Raw genomic sequence first — 23,077 nt, 5'->3', positions numbered from 1 at the left:
TAAAGGGACGGGTAAGGGAGCTGAAACAGCTTGTTTTAAACAGTGGAAGAAATGACAGGCTGCACCAAGGCCCATTAAAAGACAAAATAGGACTATTTTGAACTATGAGTCCCACAGAGATACTCTGGCAGAATGCAAGAATAAAAATATGGAGCTGAAAATGGCACCTTTAAGTCAAACAGTGATTTAGAAGCAAGTCCGAGAAGATTTGAACACATACAGAGGAGAAACCTGCTTAGCTGATTGTGTTTGCAAATGTCTCTCAGTTTTTAAAACTATCTCCAAACAACACTTACATATCAGACTTAAATATGGTAATTTTCCAAAGATTATCCCGCTGCTCCTGTTGCAGCCCCTCCAATAGATAGAAAACAAACATAAATATGAAATGCCATAAATTGCTATTTTCACCAATATGAATCCAGGTTAGCATTGTCCTTATAATGAAAATAATGGTATAGAATATATTACAGAGCAGCTATCTAAAATTACTTGTTGCACAGACAAAACAATAGTTAGCAAAGCAAAGACAATATACAATTAATAAAGCATTGAGGATGGAAAAGGGAACATCCGATCAATAATTCATTTTAAATCAGGAAAGCCTGTCCAATAACTGTATATCATTAGAAGAGATTTAAAAGAGGTCACTGACTCTGCTGACCTGATTTCCTCAGGCAGCTCGATCCATAGCTTCGGGGCTATGATTGTAAATGTCACCTCTAGTTAGCAGCTGCACCTCAGGAACAGATAAAAAGCCCCTGTCAGAAGATGTCAGGCTAAGTACAGGCTCATATGGTACTTTAGAGGTCAGATACTGTATATAGAAAGGTGAAAGGCCATGAGGAGCCTCGCTAAATATGCGACAGCAGGTTCGCTTCCTGTCTATTTTCTGCAAACTACAAAAAGAGTTTTCAGTGTAACAAATTATACATTTTAAACTGAATAAAACAAGACATTTCCAATGACTAAATAATGTTTTGCAGTGTACAGGGCAATTTTTTATAGTATGTTACATAAACACTAAACACTGGCTGCCCTGAAATTGAATTTGCATGAATTACTGTAAGGAAGAAGATGAGCCGTGTAATCCTTTAGAGCATGTTCATTTTATTTCTACTCAAATCAATAGCACCTGCAGCTCTATAATAACCAGCTTATCAAATGTGGAATCAGATTTTGCATTTAAATGCACTGCTTACATACACTGGTATAAATATTGATCTTCGATTGATGGAGGTCAGCAGATTGTCCCGAACAGCGCTTGTCTCGTGCTTTTATGGATAGTGTTATACATTACCATTATCAGTGGCAGCTCTGATGGGAATAAAACCTTTTAACCTTTAACATGAGCGCCGTCTGCATTTTCCAGAGCAACAAGATAGTTTTTACTTTTGTTTCGTCTCTATAAATAACCCAACAGACTGTACGCAAGAGCTCTATGGGGACGGCTCCAAGCTCTCAGTGATGTCTGGACATGAACACGTACTCCTTAAGCTTGAGATGGTAACTCAAAGCAACGACTATCAGGCTCAGATAGGTAAAAATGATAAACAGTGTTGTTTTAGATGTCATATCTGATGCTATAAGGCTCTTTCTCAGCCACAGCTGACATGATTTGGCCAATTTGTTGCTTTTGTTTTCTCTCAAGGAAATGCCAAGTGAGCAGACGGGGGCAAAGCATAATGGATGTGCAAATAAATGGTTTAAATCCCCCCCAGTGCTGACAGTGCTCACTAAGGAGAGCAACCACCCATCCACCATATAGAGACTGGATGGACCAGAACAGTGGGAGGGGGGGAGAGAGAGAAAGAGAAGAGAGAGAGTGCTGTGGTGAAGCCAGTGTTTGCCGTCGAACTCCAGCAAATATGAGGATGGGGAGATAATGGCCCACACTGCACAGGATGACTGAACCTCCGCAACTATGAATTTATCTCCTTTTATGATGCATTCTGACTGAAAAAAGAAACAAAAAAGAAAGAAAGAAAAACAGAAGCTGAGAAAATCTGGACAGCAAAGAATCGCTTATGCCTTTTGGACATGTCCAACCTTTCTTCACAGCATCCTGATCTACTAAAGATAGGCTTCTGAGTCCTGTTAAGCGTTTTAGTTAAAAAAAAAAAAAAAAAAGAAGAAGAAGAAGAAGAAGAAGAAGAAGAAGAAAAAAAATCTCGACCGAGGAATTGCCGAAGACTTCTGCGCTTGGTGTGCGCACAGAGATGCCGTAGCTCTACACGAACCACGATAGATTGAGTACTTTAATGGAAATTTCTTGGAAATTTGAGCTCAGCTAAAAAGACATACGGACAGCAATAATACCACACACACACAGAGAGAGAGAGAGAGAGAGAGAGTGCGAGAGACAGAGAAAGAAAGAGGGGAGAGCCAGCGCCGGCGATCTGTGTGTCTCTGCAATAAGTGGCTAATAAAAAGCAATAAATTCTCTAAAATAAATACAGTCATCTGGTTGTGCGCCATGGGCGATGAGGCGTCAAACTTCAGGAGAAGCAGCAGGACCGGTGTCTCATCACCAAAACCCCGGACTGGTGAGGATCACGGGAGACTGGAGATTTGGGGATAAACTAAAACTGATCTCCACCGAGAACAATGAGATTATTGATTTTTGGATGACTTGTCAGGTTACCACTGTGGCAGTTTTTTGATGTTATTCAGAAAGCAGCATAGAGACCCGGGCTGCGCTGGACTTGGTCACTTTGGTTTGTTCTCTCAGAGATCAAGTGGCAGAGAGGGACATGACACGTTTTGTTTTGTGCTTGAAATAAGCGAATACAGCCATATTATTTAATCAATAAGTTAAAAAAAAGGGGATCTTTCTTTTTTTGTTGCACTATGATGGAACCACCACCATGTTCGAAGAAGAGCCTGTCCCTGTCGCTCCCGGTTCCCCGGGAAGGACAGGCGACTCTGAAACCTCCGCAGCATCTTTGGAGGCAACCCCGGACCCCGATCAAAATCAAACACCGGGGGTACTCCGACACGGACCGGCATCACCACCGGCACATGGAGCGCTCCGACGCCGTGGACACGAGCGACAGACCGGGACTGAAAAAGTCTCGGATGTCCTGGCCATCCTCCTTCCACGGGACCACAAACACATCCATCGGAAATTGTGTCGGGAACAAACGGTAGGCGAGAAAGAGATGCATTCCAAACATCCCAATAATAGCCCATGACAGCCCACAAGGCATATGCGTAAACGGGGGAGGGGTGGGGGCATTTTAATGAGTGCGTAATAACGCAGTGAGCCTGAAGGGTTAACTGATATGAAGCGCTTTCTATCGAGAGGCGGGACGCGTGGGTTTTCGGTACAGATGCGTTATGCGTCTTTGGATAGACTCTGTCAGATGGGTATGAAGCGCAAACCAGGCCGCCCACTCGAAACGCTGGAGCACCTTAACAATGTTAAGAGCGTCAGCATACTAGTTGATAAGTAACACGAAGCTCACTGGTTTTAATGGCATCAAAGGTCTGGTGTGTGCGTTCGTGCGTGCAAGACAGAGATATCGCCGGCGTGCGCACTCCGGGCCTGCATCAGTTTGTTCTCAGAGGGCGGTTTGGGGCTCAGTGGGCGTTGGAGCAAAAAAAAAGAAAGAAAAAAAAAGTGGCCTGCTGATGAACTCCTTATCAAGACAGTCTCTAAATTCAAGTGTAGGTCTCCCTGACCTTTGACCCCCATTCTGTGGTTAATTGAATTGGTGGGCTAAAAAATAAGACGCAGTGTTACCTGGACTTGTGTCACAGAAATGTCAAACAGATGGCTTCAGACAGCATCTAGCTGGCACACACTGCTGCTCTGTGATCAGACATGACAGTAAAAAATTCACTCCCTCACAACAGGAGGACAAACACAGCACACCTGAACTGCACTAGCACTTAAATCAAATTAAGCAATGGATGTTAATCAAACAGATTTGATTAAAGGCATTTCATTAAGTGAGTCATGGAACTGCATGATTATGATATGATTACTTTGTCCTCACTCAACAAACGCTCCATTTATCCTCTTGAGGAGACACTGAGAGTGCAGCATAAGGATGTTTTGTCCAATGTTATCGCCTTTTTTTACTTATAACAGCAAATAATTCACCGCCTGGTAACATAGAGTTTGTCTTGGTTATGACTCTTTTTCTTTTTTATTCTTGTCTGTGAAAGAGTGACTGTCATGGAGAGAAAGACGAGGGCTTTCGTGCTCATGCAGGTTTTTAGTTTGCTCCCTCTTCCCTTCTTTTCTCAGTATGACCTGAAGTCCCCTGATGTTCCTCCAAGTCAAGACGTTAGTTTACATGTTGGACCGCTTAGAGCTGCCTTATTATCCTCCTAAACTTTTCCCATGCACTCATGAAGCACAAACATGCCTCTACCACATTAAACAAGAGGATTGTCACACTGATGACACATTTATGGCTGTGTGGTGGGTCCCGATGGGAATGTGGGGGTCTAGCATTTTTTTTCTTTTACTCGTTTTCTTTCCAGTTTTTTTTTCTTTTCAATGCCACAGACGGCCTTCCCGGCAGGCCCCTGGGAGAAAGGCCAACTCCAGCTGACTGGAGGAAGGACTGATTTGTATTTTAGTCCCCAGGACACGCTCTGAGGCAGTCCAATCTTTAGTGCATTGGGACTGACTCTGCCTGCCCTTCTCCTTCTGTGGGCGGCAAACCATGAGAGGGCAGAGAAAGAGAGATAATTCGATTCCAACAAGACCGGTTTTGAGGGCACACGGAGCTGGCTCCAACTGTGTGTGCGTGTTCATGTGTGCGTGTATGTTCCTTAGCACATTCGTGAAGTGATGTGTGCGATCAGAGGGTGTTTGTGCTACACACTGGTCAGGACGGAGGGTGCACGGAGGAATGGAGGCTGCTAGATGAATGTTGTGTGTCACGGATGGTGGTGAAATGTGTGTGGAGGTATTTATGTGTGGGCTGTGCACAGGTTAGTGTCTGACCTGTAGCCCATATGGTTTCCAACAGGCCTTGTTTTACCTCTTTTCACATCAATCGGAGGTCAGAGGTATTTCCACTGCGCTGAAGCTATTTTTATTATTTTCACATACTGCAGCGACTGTAAATTCTGCCTCTTTGCTTATGTCCACATAATGGATGTTTCAAGCAGATGCCTCATCGCTTCACTGTATTTATAAACATCTATGTTGATCCAACAGCGCTGTGCTCTTTCGCTCAAGGCTAACTTGCATTGAGTGTAGCCTATGGAAGGCAGCTTCATGCACATCTGCTTTCACCACTCTGAATGCTCTTATTTACATACAGATGTCTGGAAATTTTCCTCAAAGCCAGGGGTGCAAAAACTAACTTTAGTTCATGGGCAGCATACAGCTCGGTTTGATCTCAAGTGGGCCAGACCAGTAAAACCATTGCATGCTTTCATCTAAAGAAGTACATTTTAAACAAGCTCTCATTTAAGGAGCCATCCATTCACAAATCAGAAGGTGAACAGTCTGAGATAACTAAGTATATTTTCACAATATATCTCAGTAGAAGGCCAGGAGAAATAGGAAGGCTGTAAATCTGACCTCTTGCTAAGATTAAATGACACTTTGGACAATCACTGTCATGACGTGATCCTTTCTTGAGGACTTGCAACACAAGGTATCTTGCAGCAAAATACAGCGACAAATTAGACCTCCTCCCCCCTGTAATTTTCACACTTAATATAGCCATCCAGTGAGGCGGATTGGACCGGCTTTTGCTCGCTGTATATTTGACGCCCCTGCTCCAAGCCCCATCATATGGCAAGAAACAACAGTTAGAGCCTAAAATCTGCTTAGATTTAAATGTTTTGAAGGCATGGCAAATTTGGCAAGCATGAATCAGTGACTGGTTGAGATGCTCATACGTTTTAATGTATGTGAATTCAATGTTTTTAGCATTTTACAAACACAATAAGACCAAATGTATCAGATAAGGATTCTTTTTCCACAAGAGTGGAAGAATAATTGGTCTTTGATTTGTTGCGTGCTGACTGACCCGGTGGAAGACCTTAAAGAGTCGGTCAGCGCCTCATCTGGAGGAGGTTTCAAGAGATCAATGAGCCTGAGAGCTTCTGGTGAAATTGTTTCGGACAGGGTTCAGGGAACTGTAATAGAAACCCTCACTATTGATAATGAAGCACTCCCAACAGTCGCCAGTCTAGCGGATGGGGGGATACACAAAAGGGATTTTGCATAACTGTTTGAAGAATCCCAGTCTGCAGCTTTTTTTTGTCTATTTTTGTTTCTACTTCTATCCTACAAAATGGCAGTCTTAGTGGCAATCAGCTTCCCCCCCAAGAGTGTCAGTCTGCCTCCTCTGCATTTCCCCGATGTCTTTTGTTCAACCGTCTTGTCATGCCTTTTGTCAGAGGACGTTAATATGAACGTATCAGCCATCAGGTCCCATGCCCAATGCGCTCTGGGAAGTTCCGACATGAAATGAATGACTGACACTGAACGAGTAACAGCTCTTCCCGCAATTCAGTTGCTATGGTTACTTGTTTTGTGCATTTGTAGAATAGATTTCATTTACCCAAAAAAGGCAAAGCCTAAGGCACTTGATGGGCTCGACTGTATAATTTGTCAGTATGTAGCAGATCCCGCTGGATATGCATCATGACTTGTATGTTCATAAGGTGAAAAAGGGAATATTAATGCATCTCAGCTGAAGAACTGAAGGCTTCAGATTTAAGTTTGATCACAGCAACCTCTGCGACAATTTCAAACCAAAGCCTCGCTCACTTCCTCACCTACCACATATGCATTCTTTATACACCCCCCCTCCCTCCAAGCGAGGGATCTAGTGCTGATTTGTAAGCTGTAGCTGCTCTTTTCCCTGCGTGACTGGCCGGCTGCCATAATAATTTAGCTCATAATGAGGTACAGCTCCAGTTAATTACCACAACAGCAGTATTTTGTTGTTGATCATACATTTGCATTTCTAACACAGGAGATCCAAAAAAGTCTCATACAGAGAGCATTCAGGAACTTCCCCACCAAAAGCGTTTTAATAGCGTTAAGTAATAGACCTCTTATCTCGTTTAGGTACTGGAAGCATCTGTTTAGGCCACAGATTGCGCTCTTCTGTGAATACATCATGCTTTCTCGCTGCTCTCAGCACTAATTAGTATCTGGAGGCAGTACACGGACTGGAACCGTGCTCACTGCGCTTTAGTTGGCTCAGGCAGATACCCCAGGTAAAACCTTCCTCAGCAATGACACCGAACAGATGTCTGCTCAAAGGGAACGTATAGGTCCCCTCATTCAAGGTCCCTCTTTGTGTTTGTTCTCTGCTCGTCGCTTTGTTTGCCTGCAGTCTCTCCCACAGACACTCGGGCCTCCTGTAACCACGTTTAGTGGCGTCAGCTAAGCTTCAAGAATCGACTGGAAACCTTGGCGTCTTTGCATTTTAATTGATTTCACACTGAATCTTCTCAGAGTTGTGATACACCAGTCATTTGTTGTTTTTTTGTGCGTGTGCTTTTTAACAAGTGCGGATGGGCAGAGATCCCAGTAAGAGGAAACAAAGTGAGCATCGGCATCAAAAATCCAAGTTGCACAACAAGTCCACCTGTTATCCACGATTATCTCCGTGTTTGGTGCAGCTGCTTACATTTAGTCTGCAACAGCCCCTTAGTCCCTATTCCTTTTCACGCTCATGTTCATTAAATCGCCTTTATGGAACTTTCTGACACAGTTGATTATGCAATACTTTCTTTTGCCTCTTTCAACATGCCCACTATGATGATGATAAGCCTCATAATGGCTATTTTTTTCCTTTTCTTATCTAATTATACTGTTTGAATCAGTCTTTTGTCCATTAAAATAACAGTCTTTGATTGCTGCATTTCTCTCTTTTTGATCCCCTATCCTCTCAGTGCTTCCTTTCACCTCAGAGTAAATGGAGAGTATTGATTCCATCTCTATTTCTGCTCTCTGCTTTGTCTTTCCATTGTGTGGCCCGTCTCGCTGGTTCCCAGTAGCGTCAAGATGCTTTCTGATAGCCTTCTTCTTGCTTACAGCGGCATTAAGCACACTATCATAAATCTATTATTTCATCCCACCCCACCACCCCCCCTCTCCTCAAAGCCATATCTGAATCTCAAACCTTCACATCCTGGCAGTGAAATGAACTGCCCGCCGTCACCAGTGTGCAGCGCCTCATCTCTTCCTACATTCTTCCCCATAAAACGGGGTTTTTATACTGATGTGATTTTTTCCAGTCGCTTCTTGAAAAATCACAGACTTCAAGGGCATGGCAGACACAAACACCTTCATCACATGGCTGGAAATCAGCTGCCGCTAAAAAAAGGAGTTCAAACAGCCTTTGCATCAAAGAGAAGTTGGGAAAAACAGTATCCTAATCATGCTGTGAGATTAAAATACACACAGTACTCTGTAAAGCTTCCTGTATGGATTTACAATCACCCATTTCCTTGGAATTAGTTTCCGTCTGATACAAAAAAATAAATAAATAAAGCATTTCTTTTTTAGTAGTAATAGTAATTTATTCTTCGAGCCCAAAGGCACTAAGGGGAACTAAAAGGAAAAACCTTTTAGTGTAATCAAATCGCCCACTTCATACCAAGAAAAAGGTCTTTATTGCTGAGACTTGGGAGTATTTAAATGTCAAAATGTGCAGCGTATTCCATTTCACAATAAGTGCTAGTCTTTCACCTCTCAGCAAACAGTTCAGCTTGATAGAAAACGGCAACACGATGCCTGTGTGTGAGATTCCCTATAAGATAGAGTGACGAATGAGAATATTGTGTCCATGTGGTGCTCAAGCAGGTGATACACCATCAATCAGAACCAGCTGGCGGTCTCTGATGATGTCGCAAAGGGGGCAACCCCCCTGAAAAGTGCTTTAGGCTGCTGTCTCAGTGCAGAGATGTCTGAATGAGTGAGTCTGACAACCCCTCTGTCAGCGGCGTGTCAGCGCAGCACGCGTTCAGTGAAGCAGAGAGCACAAAACCGTAGCCACCTGTTGAGCAGAGCACCGTGTCGGACTAATGTGAGGCATGTCAGGAATGCTCAAAGAGTGCCGAGTTTAAATTAAGAACTCACAGCAAATTACAGCTGGAGCAGATGAAGGTGTGCACCTAGAGACCGCACTCATCGCGGGGAGGGGGGGGATGCTCACGCTTGTGTTCAGCTGCCCGCTGATGCCAACATCTCATCTGAGGTATCGCTTCCAGGCCTTGTGCCCCAGGACAGGGCTCCCGCCCAAAATTACTGGCTCAGTTTCAGCTATAGTGGATGACTACGAAAGACTGTCATACGTGTTTAGAGTAACAGATGGCTTTAATGCTGGCTTAACGTGTCACAGACTTGTACACTAAGGCAACAAATACAACCAACGCTTTGTTCAGACTCTCATTTTTTATTCTGTTTACGGCATAAATCATACTCGTAGGTGTTGACTGTATATCATTATTATTATTGACAGATATAGAGCGCCTGGGACAGAAATACAGCAGGAAATAGATTGTTTTTTGCCCATTCCCAGTCTGACTCAGCAGCACTATTACTGTGTGAGCTTGATTGGAAAAATGCTGAAAACAACAGTAAATAATATCCAGTTGCTATGAAAAATATAACAGCATGAGAGCTTGCTAAATATGCCAGTAAAAATCTTTCATAGTGTGCTAATTTAGAAAGCTGAGGTGGGTGGTGATGGTGGTAATATTATAGCAACAAATTATCAAGTAAAAAAGTAGCAAATGTACTTAAAAAACTTGAATAGTCTCTGAGATTTTGCAAAAAGAGATAAAAAGAAAATGAATCACATCTCTTTACATTGTAAGGCTGATTCAACCTCATCACACCACACACGCCACGGGTGAATACCGAATCCCACATGCACACATTAGGGAGGAGGTGCAACAGTAACTGATACACAAAAGCTATCACCTCATCCAAATCAGATTCAGAAGAATAATCCAGATCCATAGCGGTGTCTCCTCAGATGACCCAAGAGTTACTGAGGCTTTAACCTCTTTAAAATCGATGTTCTTCTCCGTGCACCTTGGAAGTAGGTGATTACAAAGATTGCTCTGATTAGTTCGTCCCCTGCAGGAATGACACTTGACAAGAAAACCCACCGCTAATTATTTCTCTATAATTTCTAACAGTCATCTCAAAGAATGATCAAGTTTTTAAAACGTATTTGAGTTTTTTGGGGTAGTAATTAAATATAAAACACACAATGTTTTCAAGGTGAAATAATAATTTGTTATTTTAACAGTCAAAGAACATGTAGAGCAGAAGAAAGTAGTTTCAAGTAAAAAAGCAAAACCACCTTTAAATTTAAACTGAATGTATTGTGCAAAAGTTTTGAGCCACGTGTAATTTTGCTTCCAAAGGTCCAGACTTTCTTTCAAGGTCTTTCGAAGCTTTTCTTTGGACATTGGGTGATTTTTCACTCATTTTCAGTCCAGTCCTCATCCATCTAACCACTTTCAGAGAAATTTTATTTTTTTACGTTTATTTGTTGAACTATTTAACTTTATCCTATGAGTTGTTCAAGCATAAAAAGCCTTATAACTCAAGACACAAACCAGTGTTGATTCTCAGCATAACAGACAACTTAGCAAGGAGCCAATTTTAAATTGTATCTTTAGGCACTTTGTTCCAAGCAGCCTGTCACAAACTACATCCTTTGCTCCAATTTCTTTAGCTAAAGCTATAAAAGATGCCAAAGATAACATCATTTGACAGGCATAAAATAGTATTTTTGGTACACTGGTAGGTATCAGCTGAAAAAGTGGCTTATCTCAGTATTGTGTGCAATGCATCCTTAATAAAATCTGAGGTAACTGGACAAGTGGAGGACACAAAAGAAGAAGCGGCAAAAGAAATAGAAAAAATCCAGCTAAGACCTGACACAAACCTGATAGATGGATCTGGACCTTCAGTTGGTCCATCTGCTCTTTGCTGAACCCTCGTCAGAATTTCAGCCAGTGGTGTTTGGGATCATGTGAAAATTTATGGAACTAAATTTTGATCCACCATGCAATAACATGTGGAAAGCATCTGATTGGCAGCGGCTTTATTTTTCAGCATGAAATGATCCCGAACAAACTGCCAACACAGTAAAAGCATACCTGGAAAGAAAAAACACACAATGGAACACAATCAGTCACAGACTGGCCTCCCCAGAGCTCAAACCTCAACATTATTAAACCAGAGAACAGAACAAAAGGCAGCAAACATCCAAAGAAGAGCTTTGAATGTCCTTCAAGAAGCCTGGAGAACTATTCCTGAAGACTACTTAAAGAAATGACGGGAAAGCTCGCCTAAGCGGGTCCGGATTGTGTGGAAAAATAAACATGGTCTCAAAAATCAACATTCAAGATTATTAGAATTGTACTCAGCATTTGCCTTATAAACTGTCTTTTCATGTATGTTTCAATAAATGTGTACATGTTTTTAACTTCCTCAGGAGAATATAAAGAAATGAGGGGCAGCTCAAGCATTTTCCACAGTGCTGTACACGCAGCAAACACTGAACCAGGGCTTACAATGAAGAGGAACTAACAAAAATAACCTTGTGCTGTAGCCTTATTACAGAGTTAGAAACAAGCAGCAAGACAGTTTTTGAAAGAGAATGTTCCAAGCCTGCAAATGAGCAAATCATTCCTCAAATAAAGCAGGATATTTTCAGATTCATTTAATAATTTAAATTTCTCTTAATTTAATATCTTTAGTTTATCAGAATGCTCAATGCCGAATGACTGTCACAGCCCATTATATGTTATAATGACTCACAGTGCCTGGCCAGAGTATCAACAGTAGCCTGCACTTTTCACTGTACAATACTGCAGATATGGACAGCCAGCTGGGGCTTAAGAACACATTGCTATGCTGCTTCTTCTCAAGGTCAGGGTAAAATTGTTTTTTTTTCCTGTCTTTTATTGCTGCTAACAGGGAAAGATTCAGCAACATATAGAATTAAAACACATACAATAGGTTTGTGTGAGGAATATATGTGTACACAGGGGGGGAAAAAACATCTGTGAAGCTGCAACAAGGTTTGTGGGAACACTTGTGCATTTTACATAATGCATGAAGCAGCTTATGATTTATAGCTGAGTGAAGGTGTGGTAGGCAGATGCACACCTCGGTTTTCTCAGTTAGAAAAAGAGCTGCCGTTCCAGCTCCTGACCCCTGCTAGATCAAGTGTGAGCAAATGTGTTCGCACATTAAAAAGCAACATTCAGGTTGTTGGAGGGCAGAAAGGGAGAGAAAAAAAACACACACATGGCTTGAGGGCTCGGGGTATTTTCATCTGATGCTACTTTTCAGTTGAAGGTGACGTGATGGAGAGCATATATATATACATATATATATATATATATATATATATATATATATATATATATATATATATATATATATATATATATATATATATATATATATATATACATATATCTATATCTATATCTATCTATCTATATCTATATATATATATATATATATATATATATATATATATATATATATATATATATATATATATATATATATATATATGTAGATATATAAATATATATATATCTATATATCTATCTATATATATATATATAGATATATAGATATATAGATATATATATAAATATATATTTTTTATTTTTTTCTTGTGCAGAGTCCAGAGCAGTTTTTCACTTATATCATCCATCATATAGTACACTGTGCCTGAATGGGGGTTTCTACTGATGCTGACGCAGGCTGGGACGTGTATTTTACCCCTAACATAGCCAGAGTAATTAGCAGCAGTGTAGTCTGAGTTCTCTCTCTCTTCTTTACCGATCCTGTCTCAGCCTCTCATTTTTGTTGCTGTTTGTTTGTTTGTGTGATTACTTATGTGATTTGGGGGGTTTCTTATGAGGGGTTTCCATAAAGAAGAACAGAACTGAGTTTTCTCTCATTCAGTGCAAGTTTTCCCTCCCCTAAGCTTCTCATTTGCGTTCTTGGGGTTTTTTTCCCCCAGAAAAAAGCTTGAAAGATTTCTGGTGCAATCCACAGAACTGACAGTGCACGGCAAAAAGTTTCCCAGTGTCCCTTAGCGAGAGTACCTAATCCTCACATATTTTGCATCAGCAGAGTCTGAAGTCACAGACAGCTAAAATCAGCTGAATCCAATCAGAGAAATGTGTTGGTTTTACGTGGGAGGGGAGGGTGCCCCGGTGTTCACAGACCCTGCCTGCTTTAGTCCTTTCCTTTGCGTCACACAGGTGGGACGTTAGAAGCCCATGCTACGGGGAAGGTGTGAAGATAAGAAGACTGGAGAGGAACAGAAGGTAAATGTGGCAAACAGGGAGGCGCACATGTGTCTAGGGGATAGAGGCAGAGAGCTGCTGTCTTCACAGATCATTGGCAATTGTGTATTTTGTCACATCAGATTTGATGCAAGACCTGTCTGCGATTGGTCGTGTCCCTTGCTACTCACGGGCGGAGTTTCACAAGCCACTGATGTTGTGCTCATGAACGCCGCTCTTTCTTTCTCAGGGTGCAATAAATGGGGGGGGAGGGGGCCTCCGGCTGTCAGTGTAATGAGATTAAACCAAACCAGCCTCAGCTCCCAGTGTTTTATTGAGCTTTATTTCAGTTTCCATTCTGTTTTTCAATATGTATAAGGAAGATATTGAGTGTGGCTGCTTCTGCGCGCTAGTCCAAGAGCATCTGGTTGTGCATCAGTGTGGAGTGTGCGTTTGTGCGTGTGTATTGGAGGACAGAAACAGAGAGATAATGTGAAAGACTTGTGTGAGTATGTGTGTAATGTCCTCATTTCACACCCTGCAGGGCATGGAGCATCTCCTAAAGATGTGTTCAAGACGTCGCACCGTCACGAAACTTTGATTTTGCTTTCCAACCTTTCCAGCCTTTTCCAGCAGTTTCCACACGGAGCATGGCAAGGCCTGTCTGGTGCTGCCAGTGGAAAAGTAATGCTTAACCGTGGCGTACGAGGCCTGTGCATTGCTTTCGTTGAATCCTGGTCTGTGAAAGGCAGACAGAAAGCCACACTGGCACAACGACTGTGGCTGCAAGTCTGTGTGCGAGCATGTGCTCGTGTGAATGCTTTTGTGAGACGGAAAGTGTCTGGGGACTCGCAGAGTGGGAGACATCCATTCTGTTTGGACATACTGCAGAGTCTCACAGCCCATATTCCCCAACTCTGACGTTTTGGAACGGTCTGCTAGTCTGTGACTGCTTTTTCTATCACGCCACTCAGGCCTCATTACCCAGTCGCAGCTTCTTCCTCCATCATTTTGCCATCAGTCAGGGGGCACTTGGCTCCCCAGGTTCACTCATTTCTCTGCTGATAAGTATATGTTACTCATCTCCTGCTTTTGTTCCCATTAGAAGAGAACATAACACTATTAACATCTTCAGCACCTTTAAGACTCATCATAAGGGCCCATTCATCAGTGGTCAGTGAAAGAAAAAGACAAATGGAGAAGGTGACAGGGGAAAAAATACAGCAGGAGCAATGCTTCTTTGCATTTGTATTAGAGGTAAATATGGAGATGTTCACAACTGAAATACATCTACAAATGTGTATGTACGTGTGAAAATGCAGAATGTGAAGGTATTTCACAAGATTATTTGGTTGGTTTGTGGTTTCCATCTCCGAGTCCGAGTGGTATTGACAAATCACTTTTGAGCAGGCTTCATTGGTTAAAATAGTGGAGAGCAAAAGAGGAACGTACCGATATAGTCGTGAAACTGCTGAGTCTCATCTGACGACAATTTTGTAAAATTAATCTGTATTCATATAGAGACTGCAAACAGTAGCCTGGCCCGGATATCAGTTATCCTGATATCAGCTGGCTACACGGTAAACCCCAGAACACTGGCAGCTGCCCCCAGAGGCTAAATAACAAGACTAATGGCCCATTTCCAGTGACTGCACCATTTGTCATATAAAATCATGGGAAAATGAGAAGTTGCTGCAGCCAGTGGTTCTGGCATCAGAGTAAAAACAAACAAACAAATAACTAGCTCCAGTCCCCTGTTGGAGTTGAGGCGGATTTCCAAGAGTTCCAGCAGTAAAATGGTGTCTAGTTAAAGATAATCAACAAAATCAGTGACTCTGTTTAAAGATTGTATGAGATTAATATCAGCTGGTCCACCAACCAGCTGCCAGTGCTACTTAATCAGTCCCAAAAAGGGTATCAGGAATTTGTATTAGCAGAAAAGAAGCAAAACTACCAGTAAATATATACTTACTGGCCACCGGCCACATTAGATAGACCCATTTAACTGCTCATCAAGTGGGATTCGGCTGTCCCTAGGGTTTACAGAAAATGGTCAGGAAAAGAGATATATCCTGTTCTCTTGGAGGACATGCCTTGTTGATGCCAGAGGCCAGGGGAGCTTTGAGCTGATAGGAAGGCAGCAATAACTTTTTAATGAATAATATACCCACTTGTTACAACCAAAGTATGGAGAAGAGGATCTCTGAATTTATAATACATAGAACCTTAGCTCGCCAAAACTGGACAACAGAAGACTGGAAAAAATTCTGCCTGATCTGATGAGCCTCAATTTCTGCAGCAGCACTTAGTTGGTAGAGTCAGAATTTGATGTAAACAACATGAAAGCATGGATCCATCCTGCCTTGTATCAAAGGTTCAGACTGATGGTGGTGGTGCTATGATGTGGGGGATATTTTCTTGGCACACTTTGGGGCCCTTAGTACCAAGTAAGTTTAAATACCACAGCCTACCTGAGTATTGTTGCTGACCATGTGCATCCCTTTATGAGCACAGTGTAACCATTCGCTAAGCTACCAGCAGGATATGTGCCAAAGATTTCTTGAACATAACAAAGAGTTTGTTGTATGCAGCAACTATGTGATTCTCTCATGTTAATAAGGATGCCAATCTCTGAGGAATGTTTCCAGCACCTTGTTTAATTTATGCCATGAAGAATTAAGGCAGTTTTGAAGTCAAAAATTGGGTCAAAGCCGGCAAAGTGGCTGGGGAGTGTGCAGAATTACTGTAGACGGATTCGATTGCCCAGCAAAAGTGACAGCAGCTCTGACGCTTCAGGATCACAACAAGACATGTCAGATTATTTGCATCATCCTTCATCCATTGGAAACAGCCCTGAGAGATGACATGTTCCCACACTGTTTTATTGTTGTTTGTCAGATGTTATTTTTCATTATCAATGCAGCATTCCTTTCAGACACCTATGACCATATTTAGGTAACAGATGGTTTTATGGGTGAGTGGACAAGACTTTTGGTCAGGTCTTGATGGGACAAAGTTAGACGGAAGCTGAAAAGTTTAAGCGTGACTTCATGTAGGGAAAAGAAGGAAAAGTGGAAAGGGCACATTTGAATTGGGGAACACAAGTCTAATACTGCAGTGCTTATGCTCAAAAAAAGGGAGAAGAAGAAGGACAAGAGGGCAGTGAATGACATCAGAACAAAAATGACAGACAGATTGACTCATCAGACAAGCATGTCGCATTCACTGCCAGGCTGCATGGCAGTGGCCCTGAGGCAGTTTCAGAACAAATTAATCCACGCAGATAAGGCTGCCTTCTTCTCACTAATAATATCTTACTGCTATTTAGGATAATCACATTGATTTCCTTATTGTTCTCTTACTAAGATGATTCTCACAGGTACTGCCTATTTCTTATTATTGTAATTATTAAAGTACTATAATTGTTTCACAGCTTTTCTTTTACTGCCCCATGAAATATAGAGTGTCTTCTATCTATGGGGATGTAGTTTAGCTGAGATATTATTTATATTTTGAGGCTATAATCTTAAAATATAAATAGACCTCATGTAGTATCATCAGAATAACTTAAAGCACCATTGGTTAATATTGGATATTTCTACCATGGTAGGTGCATTATTCTAGAAATGTGTCAGTTGGTTGCAACATCTAGTTGATGGACAGTTGTTGAATTTGGTCTAGAAGTTAACAGAATTCATTAGAGTGCAATACTTTGACAATAAATTAAATTTTGATACCTAGAAGTTGAATTGTAATGGCTATGCTATCCAAACTTTTCATCGTCTTAGCTCTAGTGAGATCAGAATTTCAACTTTTACAAAATGACTTACATTTTAAAAAGACTAATGGCATTCCCATTTACTCTCAGCTGTGCTCATTTCCAAATGTTAGCATGCCCTGTACTCTAAGAGAAGGCAGTGAACATTAGGAAGGAAAAGAAATAAACACATTTTCTACCCGTGTTGTCATGAGCATGTTAGCATGGTGACATTCATTTTGAGTTCAAAGCAAGTCTGCGCTTCTCAGAGCGGCTAGCATGACTTTATGCTGTTATATTTAAAATGGGTCAAATGACTATGAAAGATGTCACATGACAAACAGTTACGCTCAGGTCTGCACGGTGTCAGCTCAATGTTTTGGATTTTTCTGCCACTCAGCTTTCGTTTTTTAAGATCTGAGACGATGTGCTTTGATTATTTTCTTAAAAATCAGCTGCCTTTAGCACTGCAGTTGGATTTAACGTGAAAGGCAACACATCAAAACAAAGAAGAGGGAAGCACGTCTTTGGTGCACACCCTTTTGCTCAGCCACGCCACAAATGCATTAAAGGACAATTCAGAGCATCGAGCTAAATGGGCCATTTCACCGGGTGTTCAAATCAACCTCGTACGCTTTCACACTCAGCTGAACCCCTGCTCGGCATTTGTTTTCGCACCAAATTATATTGGTAATTATCCATCATTCCAGGGTAATATACAGCCAACCATCTTTGTGCTTTGGAATATGTATGACGAATTGGATGCCAAGACTGGTTATGAGTGTGCAGCTCATTTCGAGACTGGATTCGTGGTGACAGCATTTGAATTTACAGAAATGATATGGAAATTTTTTAGATCATGAAATTCAGATAGATAGATAGATAGATTAGCGATCAGTGGAAGTGAGCAAAAACACAGATGGAGGATAGGATAGTGAGATGGTGGGGAAGAACAGAGACAGAGTGACACAAAGGTAGCACTGGATGACTCACACTCTTCTCTCATTCTCTTCATCTCTCTCCAGTCTGGATTAAAATAAAAGAGGCCCAGCAGCCCCAGCCTGCAGAGAGGGAGTTGTGCGCTCCATCTCAGAGATAGGGTGATGTGCTAAAAATACCACTCCTTGTGTGGGCTTGTTGGGGAGGAAGGAGGGGGGGCAAAAGCATGGGGAGGGAGGTTTATGGATTTGGTGGTATAGTACAGACGCTAGTGATATCACTACTTTCCACAGTCCAGCCCTATCGCATTTCAAGCTCATTCGAGCTCGTCTTTTCTTTTGATCTGGGCTCCATAATGTTCACTAATTGCGCCTTGTAAAAGCACTCTTCCACTTTCGAGGAACGCTGGTCAGTGCAATTAAAATCTAGTTCATTACGCCAGAGTCTGCTAGAAACTGCTTTTATCTTGCTGACCCCCATTCCTTCTGCGAATCACACCCCCCACTGCTCACGTCTCTCCTTTGAGAAACTCCATTAAACATCAAAAGCAAATCAATATCAATTTATTGCTCTCGCTGTTGCGTACACACCAGTTTCTCTTCCTGTCGAGGAGTTGCTCTCACAGCTCCTAATTCATCTGGATTTTCAGTAGCGGGAAACTAAACAGAACACCAAATGAACACGTCTCACCATCTGTCATCTCTCAGGATGGTTCTCCTCGTCAGCTGATCCATCTGTTTAGCTCGGCTTCAGTCTCTACAACAGCAGAGAGGAGCAGAAGTAAAGCGGAGCTTCGTTACACGAACATACACGGCGCTTGCTAAACGGAACAATCCTCATTAAGTGAACCGCTATGGTTCCCCGCCCCGATATTCGAAAATTAAAATGTTAGAAACAGCGCTGCAGAGTGGGATTCAAAAAATACTTACCTTCCACACCTAACAGCCTCTGGGATCTCAGAAGGGATTTGCATATGAAAGGGTAGGGATCTCCGTGGAGGACGGAGGATGAGGAGCGAAGAAAGGAGGACAAGTCAGGGACAGGAGGGGTTTCTGGTTGAGCTGGGTGTACAAAACTCTGTTGTAATTATTCATTGTGCACACAACCAGAGTGAGAAAGGATATCGATAGGACGAGGCACTTATAAATAACAAAGAGCTGTTCGGTCAATCGGTGATAACCCTCTTGCCCTCAGTTACGCAGTAATGTATGCTGAAGACACAGAAAAACAGCAGTCATCTATATTGTGCAGTAAGAACACTGTTTTTTGCTTTCTTTGATTTTACTCTGCATAAGAGACTGCTATTTTTACTGTCAGCATGAAGCGTTGTGCTTTAATGGTCTTTTGGCTGACTTCATCTAGCTCGTTGCATACAAAGACCCCCAGGACATCAGAGCAGGAATTCAATCTAAACATACAGAGAAGTGAAGGAACGATATTGATGTCCAAATAGTCAAATATCGCTGACTGGCTAAGTCATTAATCTGACCCCGGTCCAACCAAGCATGTGTTTCAGTTTCTGATGACAGACTGAAGGCAGGAAGGCCACAAAACAAGCAAGAAGTGAAGATGGCTACAGTACAGGCCTGGCAGCACATGGCTCCAAATCTCACAACCAAATAGCAAATATAATAATAATCTATTATGACTCTTTAAATGACTTCCTGTACCCTGAAATATGGAGTTTCATTTTGATTTACAGTTAGGATACAGTTCCAATATTTTTAATCTGATGTTTATGTTAATGTCCTGATATTAAAGCAGAGAGGCAGAATAACTTCATAGTTTCAAATCAAATTAACGTGTACAGTGAGCAAAGGAGGGCCACTACATGAAGCATGTTTTCTGATTTTGTGTGTTGTGCTGTTGGCTGTTTCACAAATTTGCAACCGGGAGGCGACAAAATGGGCTACTCTCCACCTGGAGACGAGAGACTCCTGTGAGTTTTCAGGAGTTCAGAGATCTGCTGATGTAAAGTGACAGATGCCTCTGGTGGGTTTCGAAGAATACAAAGTGTAAAGCAACCCACAGAGCAGCAGAACCCAGATTCCTCAGGTGAAAGAAAACACTCAAAGCTTTGTACGTGAACCCCTCAATCCCAGTGGAATTTATTTTGTACAGTGCATTAATAGATTAAGGGGGCTGGCAGTGGCTGTCCTTTCACAAAGTGAAGGGTCTGTTGCTTTGCGGAATAAATGCTGATTATCCTGTCTAGTGTAGCTCATAAAATAAATCCCTTTCCTGTGGCATTTGCCAGGTGTGTGATTGCGGCCGGTCCCTCTGGGTTCTTCTTGAAAGCCCTGTGTTGTGCGCACTTTCAGAGGCTGAAGCCAGCTCTGTGTTCGGCCGCCTGGAGTTGGGTTGCGATCCTGTGGGCAGGATAATCTGCTGTAATCTTTGGCTCTCTGATCTGACCACAGCAGAATAGAGCTGGACGGGTGGGATAGACCACCGAGGGAGCGGACAGCAGACATGGCAGGGTTGAAGGAGATGAGAGCCACTGTACTGTAAAAAAACAAAAACAAAACAGAGATACCAACCAAGCGCAATAATAAACATGCTGTTTATAGCCTAGAAGTTCAGTATATTGTATTTTCATGCATTAAACACCTTTTGAGTGACAATGTGTTAATGGATTGCATTATCAATATTGATATTAATGAGTGTGACAACCCAAGTACCTCAACGCCTCTCTCCTGCACCAACAAGGAGCAACAAGCTCCCTAGCTTAGCACAGTCCACTAACCACTTGCTTCTATTGACTCCTGCACATCAATAATAATAAGCCTAAAGCACCAACTTCACATAAGAGGACTGAATCTGCCATTAATTACTGCTAATGACATGTTATTAAGGAAGCAAGCCCAAACCTGTAAGACCTGGGCGTCCAGTTTTAACAAGGGGTCTGGATTTTGAACAGGGTTAGAAACCTGCTGCCTGCTTTTTAGGATATATAATCATAGGATAAAAAAATGGCATTAACACTAAAAAAAAAGATGCTTAACACCTTATGTTTTGATCCTAAAACACTAAATATTCTTACCACAGACTCCTCAGTTTGAGCTAGAATGATCACAGAACAGTTTCTTAAACTCACCATTTAAAATATCTGGATGCACTGTGTCTCAGAGTGGGATCACTCGAGGACCTCGTCCTTCTAGCTTCTCGTCTCTGTGTCAAGTTTGTGTCTCATAGTCTGGGTCTCTGTGCTCGTTACTTCCTGTTTTATTTTGATAGTCTCTCATTCACTGTGAGTTGTGTTCTATTTAATCTCCTTTGTCTCGTTACCCCCTGATTTGTTCCAGCTGTGTCCCAACTGTTGTCCATCCTCTCATTATCCTGTGTGTGTATTATGTCCTCAGTCTCCCTCTGTTCTCTCACGTTGTCGTTGTCTCCCCTCTAGCTGTGTATGTGTTCCTGCTCATGTTTTCTCCTGGTGATACTTCTCCAGAGATGGTTTGTTCCTGGCTTAAGTTTTCTTACATTTTTTGCAAGTCTTCAGCAGTAAAGCAGTTTTTTAGTTTTTACATTGTTCTCAGTGAGTCCTGTATCTGGGTCCCACCTTGTCTGGCACACAGCAAGCTCTGAGAAGGCATTTGCATTTAAGGTTTCTTTCAAACATGTTCTACCCTGTGCTGAAATTACAGTTCAGCAGTGGTAGTGTGTCGCAAGTCCTCTGGCAGTCTATGAAAGACCTGTCTACCTGCAGAGAGTGTCTGCTGTTGATGGAGGCGGTGTACAAAGTATGTGGTAAAACCGGTCTGCGGACGACTCTTCCTTCTGTTGTTTTTCGCCTGTCAGCCAGTCGCGAAGAAGAGTGATGTTATAACGTACGAAGAGCTGAAGCGAAACGAAGTGTTTAAAAACAATAATAATCTATAATAATATAATATAATAATATATAATAATAATAATAATAATGATCTCAACTGCAGCTGCTGTCTGTGGCTTTCATATTATATATTTTGATCTTTGATTTATCTGCACTTCTGCCATTCCTGATGAACTCTGCTGTCACTCCCCTCTAGCAACACTAATCAACCAGACAGCAAACCAGTGACACACAGTGCCATTCACATCCAGCAACATGCGGTTGGGATTTTAGACAACAGGGTGAAAACACCTCTCCGTATGCTGTTTGTAGGGAAATACACACGCAAATGGACACAACTGCATTACCATAAATTACGCATTATGTGCATGGTGTGCCGGATGGTTGTCAGTGAAAACATTCCTCACTGCTGAGAATGAATTTCACACATCACAGTGGACGCTCCAAGCATTAATCCTAGTCTCAAAGAAGTCAGTACACCCAGCACGGCTTCCAGTGTTCCAGCTTCCATACATTGCTACTAGCTAATGTTGCTTCCCAAAATTGTGTTGCCCTTAACCTTGAACTTAATTCTGTCTAAATAAAGCTGCTAAGTTATGCACTGTTAAATTATGTCAAAAGGTATTTGATCTATAATTTTGAATGTGAACAGAAATACATAATAGAATTAGAAAATATGAGATGTGCAAAGGCATCACATGCCTCTGGAAGATATAGAGCTGATGTGACCAGCGTGGTTTCTTGGTTTAAGGCATCAAAAACTGAACTTTACTTGTCTTTCTTTAGGGTAATTTTAGGTAATGCTATTGTTGCTAAAAAGGACAAACCCTTTTAGCAACATACCGCTGTGTGAAAAACTGAATGCAAATTTACTCACTAAGCTAAAATCTCAAACTGTTGCTAATATATGCATAAACTACTGCAGACGAAACTTCAGATTACATCTCTTTTGGGCTCTTGGGGGCTCTCGCTGTTACAGCAAGTGGTTTACTAACCCATCCTTCTCTGTAAAATTCCACTCATGATCTCATCTAAGCATGTGTTCAGCTTAGAGAAACAGAAACTTCCCCACGCTCTGTTTACCACCATTAGTGGGTCACTCTGACCTGTAAGCCTCAACTATCTCCCTCCCCTTCCAAAACATCTCCCATCAGAAGGCCACAGGTGTTTTTTTCTGTCTTCCATTATGTCCAAAGCCAAGAATGTCGGCATAAAAACCCCCCCAAAAAATGGTCAAACACTAAAACCCAAACAGAGAACACACAAAATTTCAGACTTGA

The 23,077-nt window shown here is 41.9% G+C and overlaps 1 protein-coding gene and 1 long non-coding RNA gene across 3 annotated transcripts in view; one reads left to right on the top strand and one right to left on the bottom strand.

Moving 5' to 3' along the window:
* The first annotated feature begins 1,889 nt into the window (after positions 1-1,889).
* Positions 1,890-23,077, top strand: part of pde4a (phosphodiesterase 4A, cAMP-specific) — a 48,791-nt gene continuing 27,603 nt past the window's right edge. Inside the window, exon 1 of the mRNA XM_039611438.1 lies at positions 1,890-3,146. Coding sequence (XP_039467372.1) covers positions 2,851-3,146 — 296 coding nt within the window. The 5' untranslated portion in view covers positions 1,890-2,850. The remainder of the gene's footprint in view (positions 3,147-23,077) is intronic.
* LOC120439958 overlaps positions 19,715-23,077 on the bottom strand; it is a 32,185-nt gene continuing 28,822 nt past the window's right edge. Inside the window, exon 4 of one of the 2 annotated variants that reach the window (XR_005612873.1) lies at positions 19,715-20,470. This is a non-coding gene — a long non-coding RNA (uncharacterized LOC120439958). The remainder of the gene's footprint in view (positions 20,471-23,077) is intronic. The other variant, XR_005612874.1, reaches the window with a different exon arrangement.

This window comes from Oreochromis aureus, linkage group 4, assembly GCF_013358895.1.
Source record: "Oreochromis aureus strain Israel breed Guangdong linkage group 4, ZZ_aureus, whole genome shotgun sequence".
NCBI classification, from domain to species: domain Eukaryota; kingdom Metazoa; phylum Chordata; class Actinopteri; order Cichliformes; family Cichlidae; genus Oreochromis; species Oreochromis aureus.
This window is presented reverse-complemented; position numbering and strand designations above follow the sequence as displayed.